At 35.0% G+C, this 19,146-nt stretch overlaps 1 protein-coding gene across 6 annotated transcripts in view; it reads left to right on the top strand.

The window, feature by feature from the left end:
• The window catches only part of LOC125095498 (sodium channel protein type 3 subunit alpha), a 1,188,574-nt gene extending 1,178,944 nt beyond the window's left edge, over nt 1-9,630 (top strand). For all 6 annotated transcript variants that reach the window (XM_047721990.1, XM_047721987.1, XM_047721991.1 and 3 more), the window contains 6 exons: nt 127-399; nt 1,513-1,566; nt 2,405-2,542; nt 3,625-3,729; nt 5,523-5,793; nt 6,303-9,630. In XM_047721990.1, coding sequence (XP_047577946.1) covers nt 127-399; nt 1,513-1,566; nt 2,405-2,542; nt 3,625-3,729; nt 5,523-5,793; nt 6,303-7,498 — 2,037 coding nt within the window. In that variant the 3' untranslated portion in view covers nt 7,499-9,630. The remainder of the gene's footprint in view (nt 1-126; nt 400-1,512; nt 1,567-2,404; nt 2,543-3,624; nt 3,730-5,522; nt 5,794-6,302) is intronic.
• Nucleotides 9,631-19,146: the final 9,516 nt, after the last annotated feature.

Here is a 19,146-nt window from a genome sequence, read left to right as displayed (position 1 = left end):
GATGAGAAACAACTTACCCACCTAGATTTTTATTTAACTCTTTTTGCACCCATTTTAGTATTAAATAAATAAATGAAAGGAATGGTTTTCATTCTAGCGATTTGTAAGTGGCTTTTTCTCTTCTAGGTTGTTGTGAATGCTCTTGTTGGAGCAATTCCCTCTATCATGAATGTACTCTTGGTATGTCTCATCTTCTGGCTGATCTTTAGCATCATGGGTGTGAATTTGTTTGCTGGCAAGTTCTACCGCTGTGTTAACACGACAACGGGTAACATGTTTAAAGTTAGTGAAGTCAACAATCTGAGCGACTGTCAGGCTCTTGGCAAGCAAGCTCGGTGGAAAAACGTCAAAGTAAACTTTGATAATGTTGGCGCTGGCTATCTTGCATTGCTTCAAGTGGTAAGTACCACTGTATGAGTTCTGGAAACATTTTCAAAATGTTTCACAAAAGATCATTTCTCTGATGTTCTTTGCTTGAATAAAATTATCTGACAGTACAAAAGCAGTTGGTGATAACACCTATACTATTAGCTTAACTTGACTTTAAGATGTTTTGCAGTTATTTTAATGTGTATTTCCCCAATGTTCAGCTTTTAGTATGTTAAATATGGCCTTATTTTCCTGCGTCCTGTTTTTTTTTCTTATTATATTATTGAGTGCTACTGCATTATTACTGTTTTTAGTTTTCCTTAGCAATCATTGCCAAAGGAGCAATTTTATATGTTAAAATAACAATGTACATATTTTAGTGATTAATTAAATGTATAAATTATTAGCCTAGGGGGTGCCTGGGTGGCTAGTCGTTAAGCATCTACCTTCGGCTCAGCTTATGATCCCAGGGTCCTGGGATGGAGCCCCGCATCGAGCTCTCTGCTCAGCAGGAAGCCTGCTTCTCCATCTCTCACTTCCCCTGCTTGTGTAACCTCTCTCTCTGTCTCTCTCTCCCTGTCAAATAAATAAATAAATGGATCTTTAAAATATATATTAAAAATTAAAAAATAAATTATTAGCCAGAAAATTTATTGTGCCAACGTCTAAGGAATATGGTTCTACTATTTGCAGAAATACAAATCTTATGGAATAGATTTTAAAATGTATAATGTTAATAATTTTGGCTTAACTGACCACATATTAACTAATCAGTAACTCACTAATGAAAACAACTGAGCTGTGTTTAAACACACCATAGGTTTGAATAACAGAGCTTATATTTCAGTATAGAAAGGATTTGAGACTGAGATGGGTATTCTATGAATCAAGCCTCTAGTTAAATTTTTGTAAGAAGAAAATTAATATCTTCCAAGAGAAAGAAAATGAATTCCAGACTCTAAATACAATCATATTCTACTTCAATTCGATTTCTTGATTCAATTCATTTCAATCTCTTGATACAGAATTTTATGATATCATACAAAAACCTACTTGTAGTAACACTATCAGAATTTCATATGGTAAAATGCCACATTCTTGAATTAGGTTTTGATGCAGAATTCAAATATGTATTGTTCACAGGCCACATTTAAAGGCTGGATGGATATTATGTATGCAGCTGTTGATTCACGAGATGTAAGTATCACTCAAATACTATTAATAGAAGATTTTCCGTAGTGAACATTTGTAATAATTTAAGTGAATGACCAACAATTTCATATTAGATGCAATCCGAATATTTATAATTACATACAGAAATGATCCTCTTAAGCTAATGTACTTCAATAAAGATGGTATTTTGGTTAATATATGTCTGATATATCTATCTATATGTAGATATCTACTATGAAAGGATATCTAACTGCATGGGATCAGAAGACATCAAATTGGTCTATAAATGAGACTCAAGATTGGGAACATTGCTCATGAGAAAGTAACTTGCTCCTCCTTATCCCTGGAGAGTATGATAAATCAGAGTTTGTGAAGCAACTTCCAAAAATATCTTGAAAAAAAAAAAAAACAAGTTTCAGGGAAACTCAATTTTGAAAATAGGAATTTAAAAAAATTCCTCAGAACGTCTGTTTATATTACATTCCCCTTAGAAGCTAATGTTCTATTATTAAAACCATATCTTCAAGAACCAATCCAGACCCAAATTTAAAACGCTGCAAAAAAATTTATAAAACTAATAATAGGTTCAAAATATTTCTCGTTATACCACTGTTATTTACTCTAAAGAAAATGTACAGGTAAGCCACAAAGGAAAAATAGATTCAAAAACAAGCATAAAAATTACAAACTTCCATTATCCTAGATCATACCAGTTTGAAAAAACAACTTCTTTGCAGAACAGTATCTCAGGGCAAAGCAAAAATAGCTCTAGATTAAGCAACAACACTCAGTTAAATTGTTAACTTAGTTTAAGTATTTATTATGTTTTTAAATATTATTTAATATTTTCAATACTATTTAGGTAAAACTTCAGCCTGTATATGAAGAAAATCTATATATGTATTTGTACTTCGTCATCTTCATCATCTTTGGGTCATTCTTCACTCTGAACCTATTCATTGGTGTAATCATAGATAACTTCAACCAACAGAAAAAGAAGATAAGTATTCCTCAGCTCTTAGCTTTCCCCATTCTGAGATTCTGTCTGTTGTACATCCAAATAGTCAGGATACTCATAGTCAAGACAGACTTAGATCATTTTTATATTCTTTTCAGTTCACTATGTGGTCAGTTCAGCTGCAGTTTCCAGCCTCTAGTTGGTGGCTCCTCTCTAGGTTGTTCCTCTGCAGAGTTGCTTTAGTGTCTTTGTGACCACTGCTTCAAAGCATCCAGTGGGCCTCCTCTAATGCTTTACCCTTGCTTACAGAGAATTTCGGGAATTATTTCCACCCAGTTTTCTAGCCTCATTTTCTCCCACACCACATTTCTGTATCTCCTTCCCTACTCCTCAGTCAATAACTGCCATCACCACTATCATACGTTACACACACAGCCACATGGATTTTTTTTCTTTTTTCCCTTTCTAAGCAAGCCATGCTCTTGTACCTCTATGACTTTACACAGGGTATTTTCTTTACCTGGAATGCTTTGCCTAGCACACCTCTGATCATCTGTTAAGGCCTAGCTTATAAAGACTGTTTCTGAGTCTTCAGGGTTTATTTTGGTCTCTGCAATACTTTTTTATATATCCTTATGCATTTTCCACCTGTCTTCATTTTCCTATTCCATACGACAAGATATTGTATCTCATATTATCTATTTAATTCTGATAACAGTCACATTTTCTAGCACACGGGAGGTACTTAAAATTATTGAATAAAGAAGGAAAACTGCCAAAAGTGAAATGGACTAAGAAAACACTTTTTCTTTCACAAAAATATATTTGAGATCTCTGAGCCTCCTTCTAAATATAATATAATCAAATTACAATCCTGTACTAATCAGAGATTTATGTGATTATAGGTTTTATATAAATAGTAAAGTACTCCAAATTTTACATAAATGAGAAAAGCAGAATATATGTGTGTGTGTGTGTGTGTGTGTGTGTGTGTATGTGTGTGTATGAAATGGGAAAACTTCCATTTAAAAATTGAGAAAAGACTAAAGACTCAGAAATATTTTTGTACTGGTGCTCTTGTAATACATATTGAGATTATAACCGGTTTTATACTATATCTTTACTTTGGAGGTCAAGACATTTTTATGACAGAGGAACAGAAAAAATACTACAATGCAATGAAGAAACTTGGATCCAAGAAACCTCAGAAGCCCATACCTCGGCCAGCAGTAAGAATTACTCATCTCTTTTAGTATTCTTTTTTTTTTTTTTTTTAGATTTTTATTTATTTATTTGACAGACAGAGATCACAAGCAGGGAGAGAGGCAGGTAGAGAGAGAAGGAGGAGAAGCAGGCTCTCTGCTGAGCAGAGAGCCCGATGTGGGGCTCGATCCTAGGACCCTGGGATCATGACCTGGCTGAAGGTAGAGGCTTTAACCCACTGAGGCACCCAGGTGCCCCTCTTTTAGTATTCTAAAGCCTTACTTCCATATGATGAAGTTGGGAGTGCTTTGGATGAGAACATACTGAGTGATATCACCAATATATCATGGGCCCTAATAGTGAAGTTCATATTGTTTAACACCATTCACAACTGCCATACTCAATAAGAATTACTAAATTCTTAAAAAGGAGGTAATGTTCTCTATAGTTTGTCAGTTGAAAAAGTCCAACTTGATGTTCTCAATAACTATTTCCAAAGCAGCCTTCATATTCCTGCTGCCACCTACTGCTTCCCGGAGCGTACCCAATCTTGTTACATGGCACCGTGTTGCCATTTAAATAAATGGAGTCTGGAAAACTCCCATCCTACCCCAGTACTTCCCTCTATACTATTTGTTCTCTCCATTCATATGATTAGAAAATACTCTTAACCTTCTTAGGAAGGAAAAGGGCATCATCAAAATAGTTTGTTTCACCAAATACACAAAAAAGAAAAAGACTTAATCAGAATGCATACTCTGTAGAGCTTCATAATATATGAAAAGATATAATAATGATGGATTATGTTCATAGAGCTGTTTGTACTATAACTTATCTCTTAGATGGGTAAGAAATAAGGAAACTGAGCCCCCCAAAAAATCGTACCTAAAGTCATAAAGCCTGTAATTGCCAGAACTGGGACTTGGCAAGCCCTCATGAAGCCCATCAATGACTTGACTTAATCATAATTCTAAGAGTTTTGGAGTTGAGGTTAGAAGCGACAAAGCGGAGAGGTAGAGCAGGAAACACAAAAGGGCATAAATCTACTTTACTGAAGGTCATTTAAATATATTTAAAAGAAGGAAACTTGGTCAATTCATGAAATTGATTTTTAGTAAGTTGTGAAATTTCATTTGATATTTTTATTCTAAATTATTAAAAATTTATCTTCCTAACAGAACTATATTCAATGACCATAAGAGTACAGTAATCTTTGAAAGTATGTGACTCCTGAGATGATTGCTAACAAAACAAAGAAAAAGTGTCATGCATTTTTGTTGAAGCATAGATAAAGAACAGATCTTGAAGAAAGACAGATAAATAACAAACACACAGACACACATAGTTAGAATAAAATAGACAGTGACTGATATATTTTGAAGGAGGGAGAGATGGAAATAATATATAAACCAAAATTCCTGAAGTATTGACAAATGAGTTAGGGTATTCATCCATCTAAAAGTCTGTCTGTATCAAACTACTTTGTAAATCTTATTTCCATAATTTTTTATGAAAATTATCATAGTTTTTTTTTAATCAAGCAAAGCCCATGCATATTAACAGCCAATTGTCACCAATTTATGTCTTACTGAGTTTTGTCTTTCCGTGGAACTTAAATATACCAAATATGTTTTGTTCTTATCCAATGACTTTTTTCATTTCCTCCTCATATTTTAATGTGAAGAGAAATGGAGCACAAAGAATTGTTTGGACTAATGTGAGAAGGGCGTATATCTCGTGGCCACATATGGAAGGACTTCACTTGCAATTTCACTGGATCATTATTTATTAACCTTCTCTCTGCTCTCTCTCTTCCTAGAACAAATTCCAAGGAATGGTCTTTGATTTTGTAACCAGACAAGTCTTTGATATCAGCATCATGATCCTCATCTGCCTCAACATGGTCACCATGATGGTGGAAACTGATGACCAGAGCAAATATATGACTCTAGTTTTGTCCCGGATCAACCTTGTGTTCATTATCTTGTTCACTGGAGAATTTGTGCTAAAGCTCGTCTCTCTCAGATACTACTATTTCACCATAGGTTGGAACATTTTTGATTTTGTGGTGGTGATTCTCTCCATTGTAGGTAAGAATAGTTTAATTACAGAGAGGTACCATTGTAGGTAAATTTTTCCAAAGCCCGACAGCTGTACAACACAGAAATTAGATCTGAGAATGTTAATATGTATAATTCTAAAGTTTACACTTTCCTTTTCCTCTAACTGAAGAATGTCGGTATTCAAAAATAGAAAATATATTTAGAGATTTCAGAAATAATCTTTGTTTGTAATCAGCACATTTCATGTGTGCGGATAACTCCTCATAGCAACCAAGTGTATATAATCTTAAATTGCCATGACATTCTGAGATTATTTAATTGTTGGATTTTCTAAAAATCTATATCGGTTTTTAACATTAAAGAATCATTTAATAAAATTCTGTAATCCAATTACTAATACTAGGGAGTGGACCCAAATATTTAGTAAAAATTTATACTCATAACAATCCTGCTGTTTTCACAAATCTTGCAAGGACAAAGCATTCATATAAACATAAAATACTCACTGTTTAGCTGTTTTCTATATTTTTCCACAGGCATGTTTCTGGCTGAGCTGATAGAAAAATACTTTGTGTCTCCTACTCTGTTCCGAGTGATCCGGCTCGCCAGGATTGGTCGAATCTTGCGTCTGATCAAAGGGGCCAAGGGGATCCGCACGCTGCTCTTTGCTCTGATGATGTCCCTTCCTGCCTTGTTTAACATCGGCCTCCTGCTCTTCCTGGTCATGTTCATCTACGCCATCTTTGGAATGTCCAACTTTGCCTATGTTAAAAAGGAAGCTGGAATTGATGACATGTTCAACTTTGAGACCTTTGGCAACAGCATGATCTGCCTGTTCCAAATTACCACCTCTGCTGGCTGGGACGGACTGCTGGCACCTATTCTCAACAGTGCACCCCCTGACTGTGATCCTGACACAATTCACCCTGGAAGCTCAGTTAAAGGAGACTGTGGGAACCCATCTGTTGGGATTTTCTTTTTCGTGAGTTATATCATTATATCATTTCTGGTTGTGGTGAACATGTACATCGCTGTCATCCTGGAGAACTTCAGTGTTGCTACTGAAGAAAGTGCAGAGCCCCTGAGTGAAGATGACTTCGAGATGTTCTATGAGGTCTGGGAGAAGTTTGATCCTGATGCCACCCAGTTTATAGAGTTCTCCAAGCTCTCTGATTTTGCAGCTGCCCTTGATCCTCCTCTTCTCATAGCAAAACCAAACAAAGTCCAGCTCATTGCCATGGACCTGCCCATGGTCAGTGGGGACCGGATCCACTGCCTCGACATTTTATTTGCCTTTACAAAGCGTGTTTTGGGTGAGAGTGGAGAGATGGATGCCCTTCGAATACAGATGGAAGACCGGTTCATGGCATCAAACCCCTCCAAAGTCTCCTATGAACCCATTACAACCACTTTGAAACGCAAACAAGAGGAGGTGTCCGCTGCTATCATTCAGCGTAATTTCAGATGTTATCTTTTAAGACAAAGGTTAAAAAAGGTATCAAGTGAATATAACAAAGAGGCAATTAAAGGAAGGATTGACTTACCTATCAAAGAAGACATGATTATTGACAAATTAAATGGAAACTCCACCCCAGAAAAAACAGATGCAAGTTCCTCTACCACATCTCCTCCTTCCTACGACAGTGTAACAAAACCAGACAAAGAAAAGTTTGAGAAAGACAAACCAGAAAAAGAAAGCAAAGGGAAAGAGGGCAGGGAAAATCAAAAGTAAAAAAGAAACAAAGAATTATCTTTGTGATCAATTGTTTACAGCCTATGATGGTAAAGTCTATGTGTCAACTGGACGCCCAGAGGAGGTGTATGCCAAACTGACTGTTTTAATAAATATATATGGTCAGTGCCTATAACAAGACAGTGACCTCTCCATCACTACAACTCTGTGAGTCAGGGTATCAACAAGATTGACAAGAGGTTGCTGTTTTCATTACCAGCTGACACTGCTGAAGAGAAACTCAATGGCTATCTAGACTGTAGGGATAATTGTGCAAAGTGATCATTATAACTACACCAAACACCTTTAGTACAGTACTTGCATCCACTCTATTTTTAACTTCCATATCTGCCATATTTTTACAAAATTTGTTCTAGTGGATTCCCTTGCTCCTAATTCATAGTTTATTCATAATACTATGTCACTATTTTTGTAAATGCTATTTAAGTTGAGAAAAAAGCATATAAGAGCCCTGTGTTCCTACTCCATAAGTCTCTCAAATAATTTTCAAAAGTGTTTTGAGAGATAAAGTTCAAGCTCAAAATAAGAAAAAAAATTCTAATGTCAATAATTTCAGGTACTTCCGTTTTCTAGATGGCTTTAATTTTGGAAGTGTTTTAGTCTGTTACATTTGTTTATATCTGAACAGTTATGTGCCTGTAAAGTCTCCTCTAATTTTTAAAGGATTATTTTTATGCAAATATTGTTTCAGCAAGTGCAGATTTTATTCTAAGTTCCAGAGCTCTATATTTAATTTGGTTAAATGCTTTCCAAAAACAAAATGAAAAAAATCTAGAAAAAGTGTATCTAAAGTGTCACTTTAGAATAGTTGTCCCACTTTCTGCTGCAGTTTTGCTTTGCCATCTTCTACTCTCAGCAAAGCTGACATTTTATGTCAATCCAACACCCCCTGTTATGTAAATAGTTATTTTATCCTGTGGTGCATGTTTGGGCAGGAATTGAATATATATATATACACACATATATATTCAATTATATATATATATATACACACACATATATATTCAATTATATATATATATATACACACATACACACATATATGTGTATATATATATTTTTCCTGCTAAACAATATCTATTAAATCAAATATGTACCACACTGTTACGTGTCTTTTGCAAGCTTCCAACAGGGATGTATCCTGTACCATTCATTAAACATAAATAGTTTGAGGACTATCACTAATGCATGTCAATATTGCCTATGCTGCTCTATTTTACTCAACCCATTCTTCACAAGCCTTGGTTAGAAGAAGTCACATGTCGATAGAGTGAATTCAAAGAGCTCTATCCAGTATGTCAAGCAGAATAGCTTGCAGTTACTTAAAAGTACCTTTACTTTCACATTTTAAATTCAACTTGAGTGTCATATGATGTCTCTCTATATTTCAAAGAAACACACTGCATACTGCCTATTGTCAAAACCTATACTGCATATTTTGCTAAAAATATGTCCAAAATTTGTTTAAATATAAATAATGTAAAAATATGATCAATTTTATTTGTTGCATTTTGTACATAAGAAAATTATTTTCAGGTTGATGACATGGCAATTTATTTTACTTTATGCTTTTGCTTTTTATTTTTAATCACAACTCCAAACTTTTGAATCCATAAGACTTTTCAATGGATAATTTCCTAAAATAAAAGTTAGACAATGGGTTTTGTGGATTTCTTTGTTATAATATATTTTCTACCATTCCAATAGGAGATACATTGGTCAATATTCAAACTTAGATCATTTTTTACCAACTATGGTTGCCGCAATATTACCCATTATTCATGGAATTTTTTTTTTACTCAAACTTTTGTAGTATTTGCTTATGCAGACTAGTCTTATTTTTTTAATTCTTGCTACATTAGAGCTATTAGAGAAATAACATGGGCTCGGTCCTTTTTAGCCATGAACAAAGTGGCCAAGTTGTGCAATTACCTAACATGATATAAATTTTTGTTTTTTGCACAAACCAAAAGTTTAATGTTAACCTTTTACAAAACTATTTACTTGTAGTGTACTAATGAACTGCATGCAGGGAATTGCTATTACTAAAAAAGAATGGTGAGCTACGTCATTATTGAGCCAAAAGAATAAATATTTCATTTTTTATTATATTTAATTTGTTGGCCTCTTTTATTTTTATTGATGGACGTTTGAAATAATACATATGAAACCTGTACTTGATCTGACATTTGTATACATAAAAGTTCACATGGATTTTATAACAGCCTAACACATGATCCACCAAGTACTAAAAGCTATCAAAAGAAATTTTTGTGAACTTTTTTGTGTGCAAAGAATCAAATCCACATGTTTCAACTTACAGTTTCAGCAACAATCATAGTAGTCATTGACAATGGTGGTCAATACCAATCACCTCCCTTGGCTGTCAGCATTTTAATCTCAACTCCTCTCAGTGTTATTGATACCATGGCGGAATTTCTTGGTAGGTAGCAAAGGTTACATACTTTGTTATTTAAATGTGTTTTACCAACTCCTATTTACATATAAAGTACTAATGATGCAGTGATTGAGAATTTATGTTATCTTTTTTTTTTAAGATTTTTGTATTTATTTGACAGAGAGAGAGAGATCACAAGTAGGCAGGCGGAGAGAGGGGGGGAAGCAGGCTCCCTGCTGAGCAGAGAGCGTGATGTGGGGCTCCATCCCAGGTCCTGGGATCAGGACCTGAGCTAAGGCAGAGGATTAACCCACTGAGCCACTCAGGCACCCCTGTTATCTTTTTTTTTTTCAAGGCCCTTAGATTTATGTTATCTCAAAACCAAATGTTTATACTCAGTGAAAAACCCCAGTTGTAAGGCAAAGTTGATCTAAATAAGCATTTCATAATTTCCTCAATGTAAATGACATAAATGACTTCAGAAGAACTCAATGGCTTCTTTCTGCTAAAGTCAGTTTTCAGATCTTCCCAATAGCATAGAGAAGTCAAGTACTACTTTGTAAAACCCTTAGCCTTTTTATGCATCCCATCATATAATCTTAGCCAAGTATTCTATTAATTGATATGCATTATAACTAAATGATTATTTCTAAAATAGTCACAAGAGCCTTCAGCTGAGAAAACTTTTAAAAATATACTTATCTAGCTAACAGATAAGCTGAAAATACTGTTCAGAATACTGTTCAGAATATAAAGCTGTTAATAGAGTTTAAAGGATTTTTTAAATAACTAATTCCTCAAGAAAAATCCTTCTATTATTGAACTTCATGACAAAATTCTGTTTAAAATAACATAATAGAAAAAATTTTAAAGATAAAATAACATACTAGAAATAATCAACTTAGACATAGAAATAACAATACTATGAAATTAAGGAAACTTAAACACACCAATAAGTGATACTGAATGGCTGCCCTTCAGTAAGGGAAGAACATTTGTATGGAGGAAAAAATGGGTATTCCAGTTTTTAAATATTATAGCCAAAAGATAATAGCTATATAAATTTATGTGCTTACTAATTTTCAAATAACTAGAATATTAAAAAACAAGCATTTCACACCATTTAGTAGTAATCATAAAGAAAGTTGCTGCTGACCATTTTTGCAGAAATGGAAAATACCAAAAGACCAGACCAGGAGTTCTAACGCTTGTCTTTCAGTATCAGTTCTGGCATCAAATTAGCAATGTAATTCAGGCAAATCAAATTCTGGCCCCTCAGATTTCTCCTCTGTTGAATGAGACAACATATTGTCTCAAATAGGTGTTTAATTCTAAAATTCTATCTTCAAAGGCAACTTGTCTATTCAAAGTGATTAATCTCTATACAGGTTAATACTTCTCTTCAGACTTCCTAATGTGATCTGTGAGGGTATGGATCACACTGTGCTGTATTACTTCCTTTGCATTTATCTCTTCTTAATAGACTGTAGCACATTCAATGTATGGGACACTTCTCATTAATTTCATCACCCTTCTTTCCTTTAGGACTAGCAGAATATGTGACTATCAATATTTAGATAATATTGCTAATAGAATTGATTCTTGCAGAAACACACAGATATATTTAAGTGTCAAGAAATACTAACAAAATTTTCAGTCTTTATGGAAGATAATTCTCAAATTTATCAACATGTAAATTCAGACAATCCACCTTTATAATCAGTTGAAATATATACAAACATCTTGAAAATAATGTACACCTAGTAACTATGTTTACAAGTCATGTTTTTTACCTAACAAAAACTACTGAAACAAAAACTCTATCAGTGAAATAATTAACTCTATCAGTGAAATAATCTTATTGAGATATCTTTAGTAGAAATATGTTGCATAGATAAAAACAGACTCAGGTTTTATCTCACTATCTTGATGTAGATATTCTTAACTTTAATAGTTCAGGAGTAATAACTTCAGAAAATTTGCTGGATAAAGGTATATTTCCCCATATAATGGTACAACTATTGTTACCTACCCCTATCATAAAATATCTAAAAATGGAGGGAAAAATATTGTTAAAAGACCATTTATTACATATAGTTGGACTTACAAAAAAAGCAAAAGAAATTCCCTGGGACTGATGGAGAAAGGCAAGCAAACACTGAAGTCAGGTGATACTTAGTGGTCTTCTATTGATCCCAGTGACCTACATCTTAGTTTAAATTGCCTAGGTGCAAGAAATAGAACACAAAGATTTGGCTCCAGTATGGGTTAGAGATCCTGAAAAAATTCACGGCATATAAAAAGTTACACACTTTTTTTTCCCCCAAAAGCTACACACTTAATAAAAGCATTTTCAAAAATCAATTTTGCAAAAGCTGACAGGAAGGTAATTTGGCAAGCAGATTTTCCTATCTTGTTTTAGGTCTGAGTATATGCAGAAAAGCCTCTCTTGAGACTCATAGCTATTGGTCCAGAATTCACCTGGAATTTATGGCACAAATTTACACTATCTGCCTAGTACAAAATACTACAAGCCAAAAATTCAAGTTGCTAGTGTTTCGAGGCTTCTGTGAGAAACTAACTGAAATCCTTTTTGAAAGACCACACCTCACCCCAGGCCTCAAAGATTTCCCACAAATAAAGTCCAAGAAACATGAAATCACAATAAGAGAAATGAGAAAACAAAGCTGAGAGATGAGAGAGAGAACATATCAACAAATTCTTCAGATATAGGATAAAAGTATATTTAACAGCATTTTTAAAAGAGGGATTAGGGGCACCTGGGTGGCTCAGTGGGTTAAAGCCTCTGCCTTAGGCTCAGGTCATGATCCCAGGGCTCTCTGAAGTGGGGAGCCTGCTTCCCTTCCTCTCTCTCTGCCTGCCTCTCTGCCTACTTGTGATCTGTGTCTGTCAAATAAATAAACAAAATCTTAAAAAAAAAAAAAATAGAACTATCATATGATCCATTAATCCCACTTCTATTTACCCAAAAGAATTTAAATCAGGATCGTAAAGATATGAGCACTCCCGTTTCCACTGAAGCACTAATCAATATAGCCAAGTGGTAAAACAACCCAAATGTCCATTGACAGATGAGTGGATAGAGAAAATGTGGTGAATGTGCAGGAATGAAGTTTTGCAATATGAGATAACATAGATGAACCTTGAAGACATCACGCTAAGCGAAATAAAGGCAGTCACAGAAAGACTAATGCTGCCTAATTCTACTTTTATGAGATATCTAAAAATAATCAAATTCATAGATTCAAAAATTGGAACAGTGCTTGCCAGGGTCTGAGGTGGGGGAATAGGGGAGTTATTAATCAACAAGCATAGTTTCATTTAAACAAGACAAATAAGCTCTAGAAATCTGCTGTACAACACTGTACCTATAGTCAGCAATAATGTGTCACACACTTTAAAATTTGTTAAGCACACAAATCTCATGTTAAGTGTTCTTACCACAATAAAATAAAATTTTAAAAATAAATAAAGTTTGTTGGGACTTTATAAGTGACATGTACAATTGATCCTTCAACAAGATAGGTTTGAACTGCATTGAGTCCACTTATATGCATTGTTTTCCTCTTAAGTGCAGTATAATACTATATATAAATGCATTTTCTCTTCCTTATGGCTTTCTTTCTTTTTTTTTTTTTTTTTAAGATTTTATTTAGTTATTTGACAGAGATCACAAGTAGGCTGAGAGGCAGGCGGAGAGAGAGTAAGGGAAGCAGGCTCGCCACCGAGCAGAGAGCCCCACGCCGGGCTCGATTCCAGGACCCTGGGATCATGACCCCAGCCGAAGGCAGAGGCCTTAACCCACTGAGCCACCCAGGCGCCGCCTTTATGGCTTTCTTAATACCATTTTCTTTTCTCTAGCTTGCCTTATTATAAGATTACAGTATATAATACCTATAGCGCGTGGTTTTATATCAGTAAGGCTTCTAGTCAACAGGAGGCTATCAGTAGTTAAGTCTTGGGGTTGTCAAAGTTACAGACATTACCGAGGGGCGTGTCAGGGACTCTAAACCCAGAGCTCTTCAAGGGTCGAATATAGACGTTTTCAGTAAATGATATGCATATGCTTAAAAACAGTGGCTATGCCGCTATTGTCTATTCTGCTCCGGTGAGGTAATGATCTACATATTTAGCGTTTAATCAACTCTGGTTTTTGTCTGCGTATTCTATTAGTTACCGAGAACAACAGGTTAAAAATTCCTATGCAATTATTGATTTCTCTATTTCTCTTTTAAATTTGGTCACACGCACCCTGTCCAGGATTCAGAAAAGCCAAAAGAGAGGCTCCATCCAGATGGTGAGTGAGATGTGGGAGAAGCGAGTCCCCTGCAACATGGAGATCCATAATCAGCCGGGTCCAGAACCCAAAGAAGGTAAGGAGGGAGACCTGCCTGGGGCTGGAGAAGTCACAAGCCCCAGGGATACCCTGCGCCCATAGGTGAATCAGCAATACGCCCAACACAGTCCATTGCTCCAGGCCGTCTAGTGCCTTCAGAGCACAACATGGCAGCCTTATGTTTGCGCGTGTGCAACGCTGAGATAGGGCGTACGGAGAAGGGCATTCTGGGAACCGTAGTTCTAGCTTATCTATATTCATTCTACATAAAGCCACAGTACGCACCTAAGGAAGGGTCGAGGACAGTTATGATACAATTGTAATTCATTTGATTGATGTTAGTTGAAAACCACAAAACTGTAAGAGACTGTTTAGAGACAAAGCATAAAGAACCAGGGAGCGGGGGGGGGGGGGTGGTGGGGTGGTGCAGGGGTCGGGGGAGATAGAATTGAGGGAAGATTATGGTACCGGCCCACTACCATTACCAGCTATAGCCACGGGGGCGGGGGGGGGGGGGGGGGGGGGGGCAAAACCCACAAAATCCAAAAGTCTTATTTTTCAGAAACAGACTTTATTTAAAGGAATAAGGATATATGTAAAATATTGCTGAGAATTTGCAGCAAATGTAAACACCCCTAATGAATTAACTTGATAAATTTAGGTATAATGTATAGGGCATACATCCATACTGTCTAAAGATAAAACAGGTTTTTTGTGGGGGGCTGCAATTTACAGTTATGCTGGTAAGGCTGTTAAAACAAGGGGCAAAGACATTTTTCCCTTTCAAATATCCATAATGTATAGCAACAATATTCCCAGGCTAAGGCAGTGTTTGGCTTTCCAAAGATCATTAACATTTAAATCATTTCAGAGAATTGGAGAACTAGAGACCAAGTTAAAGTTAACCCAAAAGGGGTGGGGGAATGTGAAACTATGTACCAGATGCTAGAAAAATCCTTGTGATGTGGACATTTTTGTTTATAAAATAACGTTTTAGGTGAGTGGCTTTTGGGTATCAGCATTATGTAGAAACATAGTTAAAAAAAAAAAAAAGAGCTAGAGACACACACAATTAAGGAAATTACTGGAAAAAGGGAAAACGAGGTGAGAATTTCCTCAGAAATGGCCCCTCCCCCAGCTCTCAGAAGGTCTTTAGCTAAGAGCAGCTTCCCGGAGGACACAAGGTTGTCATGGAGACAAAGGAGGCTTCCTCCTCTGCCCTGGACCAGAAGCAGCAGGGCTGGTTGAACAAGCAAAGGAACACAGTGGTGAGCCCTTTCGTCACTCGCAGTGGACACCAAGCAGTGACCTAAACCACTGAAAGAAAGAAATGAAAAAGAATGCAAATTCCACACTCTCCCTACCCCCAGCACACACATCTGACACAATGATTTTAGGAACAATAAGGATACTCTTTGATCACCCATTTCCTTAGCTAAAATTTAAGTAGATCAAAAAGCTATTTCTAGAAAAGCCATTTATTTCTTCTAAGGTTCAATAAAAGCAAAACTATTACTATTCCAGTATAACTCAATCTTTCTATACAATAACAAGTTATTGGTAATAAGAATAAACAAATAATGTTATAATAACATGTAAATTCTTCAAGAAAGTTGCATACCATTTTAGTTACAGGAACCTTTCAGTGAATACCAGTAATGTGTACAGAAAGACAAGCACAAGTTAACAAATTTCTTAAAATTAAAAATGACTAAAACAGGCATAAATAGAATTGTAGAATCAATGCTTATAAAGAATCTCTTCTATTTTATAAGATTGTCCTAGTTATATTATAAAACAGAGCAAATTAATTCAACTGGAATTCAAAAAGTAATTAAAAGTGAAAATGTGAGTCAGTGATATACAATAGCTTTCTTTATATTTCAATTGTCTGAATATATATAAATAACATTTCTTCCTTTATTCTGTAAAATATATTTAAGTATTTCTAAATATTTAAGTATTATTACTTAATACTTAAGTATTATTAAGTACAAAGGACAGTTACTTTGTCTAGAAAATCTAGACACCTTCGGTTTACTTTGATATCCTGTATCCTTTAACAGAAAATGAAAACAGGAAAAAAGTGTGTAAATGAAAAAGTTAATAAATTTACATGTAATTTATTCTTTCAAGCTAATTCCCTTCTTGGATTTTTTTAAGTCCTTATATAAAATTGCTGTGAATGCCTTGGTTTATATATTATCCATGAACTATATACATTAAAGTTACCAGTGTGTTTTTTTTTTTTAAAACATTATATGATAGATAATACAGATGGAATTTTTGACCTTTAAATAAGGAAACAGATATTTATTCACTGGAGAGTTTATGCCTCTGGATTCTGAGAGCACAACCAAGCATATAAATAGAAGAATTTATAACATCATGCCATCCTGTTTGTTTCTGGAAAAAAAAAAACATGGAAAACAAACCAGAAATGAATAAATGTTACATAAAAATGGATCCTAAGCTATATGAAAAGGCAAAATGCACTTCTTAAGGGATACTCATTCTTGCCTAACTTTCTGAAAAGTGGTATCAATATTTAAGTTCTTCCTGACTTTGGTGACATGACAATAATATTAATCATCACAATAAAAGGCCAATGTAAATAGATATGATGATAGCAACTTATCTTCAGCAAATTAGCTGATGTTCCCGGACTGTTAGGACTACCCTAACTTTTACGTTGAAGGTTGAAAAAATTGCAAGTTTTCCTTCTAGTTTCTGTTTATTCCCTCTGTCCCCCTTTATCTCTCTTAAGGACTATGTGTGTGTATGTACACATATAAATACTTATTTATACAAACATTAAAGAGAAAATACATGTATGTACATATACACATACACATGTATATAATTTGTATAGAAAAAGAGATTAAATAAAAATATGTATTACACAATAGTATTGAGCAATATAAAACACACACACACAGGGTCCTCATGTTTTCACAGAAGGAATTCCAAACCATTCTCCCTGAGAGAAAGGTGTAGAAAGAGTATTGTTCTGTTCACTTCTTTACTCCTTCCAGGGGAGGAAGAGTCAGATACCTGATAGGGGTTTAAAAGAAGAAACCATGAAAATGTACTTCCACCTTCTGAGCAATAATCCTGGGTTTTCCTGCCTACAGGGAGATGGTCTGATTTGCTTCTAGCTTCAGTAAGCCTCATGGGCTGGCCTTACTCCAGCCAAGAAGACCTGCAACTCTCCAGCTGTATCTGTGACTGAGGAGAGCAAATTTGGCCCCCAAACTCAAACGTGTGTGTGTGTGCGTGTTTGTGTGTGTGTGTGTGTGTGTGTGTGTGTGTGTGTGTAATTTTCCCTCTCTTTATTTTCAAATTGTACTTCAAGAAGTAAACCCAGCTTCAAATATTTTACGATTTCTCAATTTGTAGTTATACAGGGAACAAAACAGCAGAACTTAATCAACTCTCCCAGATTCTATTTTTAATTAATTCTGAAACAGAGAATGCCATAGAAATCTGAACACTAGAATTAAGCTAGTTGTTTTGCTTGTATTATGTGCAAGATTATTTTGAGTTCTAATTTCCTCATTTACATAGAGATGTAATGATAAAGCTCAAGGACCAGATTTTTCAGGCAATTCATTTCCAACTTCGGTCGCGACTCCAAATAACATGATTTCAATACTGCTTTTTTAAAAAAAAAAAAAAGTACATATATTAAAGACTTCATTTCCAACTTTAAATATTGTGCTTTGAAAAGTATATCATTAAAGCAATCATTTTCTTTATAATAAAATGACATATCCTACATTCCAGGTTAAAATGGCCAACGCTCTTTAACTTAAATAGGAATTTATGTAACTCATTTTGGAATTGGAACTTCTGAGTGGCCAGCTGATTGAAAGTAGGCTATTGGCAGAGTTGTATCCTCCAAACATTCTGGTCCAGTCTCCGGATTTCTCCATCTCTGGAAGCTGCAACATAAAATTCATTTGTTTATTGTACATACTCCTATATGCCCAGAATTATAAAAGCCTGGAGGGCTTTCACATTTATTTAATATCTCTTTTTTGTAAAAGAAAATTCACCAGTAAATATGTAGGCATGATATATGAATGTGAAGAATCTTTTATTTTATCTTAATAAAGACTATAAATTGGTGAGAAAGAAAATAACAAAACTACTATAGACCACTGTACTATATGTCCCATGTTTATCAAATTTTATCCTATTTGTTCCTCACAAGACCCCCCCCAGTGAAGTGAATTGTATTAGTCCCATTTTAAAGATGGAAAAAACTGAGGCGCGGGATCACAAAGTCAACAGCAGTGCCAACATTCAAATTTAGGTTGGCTGATGCCAAACCTGCCCAAATCAAGCTCTACTTAGTATATTGCCCTATTAGACATGTTTGCTGTTCCACTGCTATCTTTAGTCAATATTTTCTCTGAAATCACATTTTCTATTACTTAATATTTATTGAATATACTGTTATGTAGAGAATCAGAAGGTATGAGAGATGAAAAAACTGTAGCTCTGTCCTTGAACTTAAAATAATTTAATCTCGGAACCAATTGTTCTAAGTTTAAAGCCTTGATCACATGAACTGTTCTGTTATGGACATGGGAAAAGACGGATTAAACAGACAATGTCTTACCCAATTAGGGTCAGGCAGCATGGACATATACACAGAAGAAATAATTAAATACAGGCACTAGAAAATGAACCAAAAATATAAATAGGAACAGTGGAAAGGTCAAAGCAATACTCGAGCAAGGTGATCACTGGTTCAGTTAACATATATATTGCACACCTACTGTGCGTGGCACAGTGCTAAATGCTGACAAAACATCAGCCAGGAATACACACGCCCTGCTCTCATGGAGTTTACTGACTAGCAGG

Source organism: Lutra lutra, chromosome 3, assembly GCF_902655055.1.
Source record: "Lutra lutra chromosome 3, mLutLut1.2, whole genome shotgun sequence".
Lineage (NCBI taxonomy): Eukaryota > Metazoa > Chordata > Mammalia > Carnivora > Mustelidae > Lutra > Lutra lutra.
The sequence above is the reverse complement of the archived record's forward strand: the minus strand, read 5'-3'. Positions and strand labels throughout refer to the sequence as shown.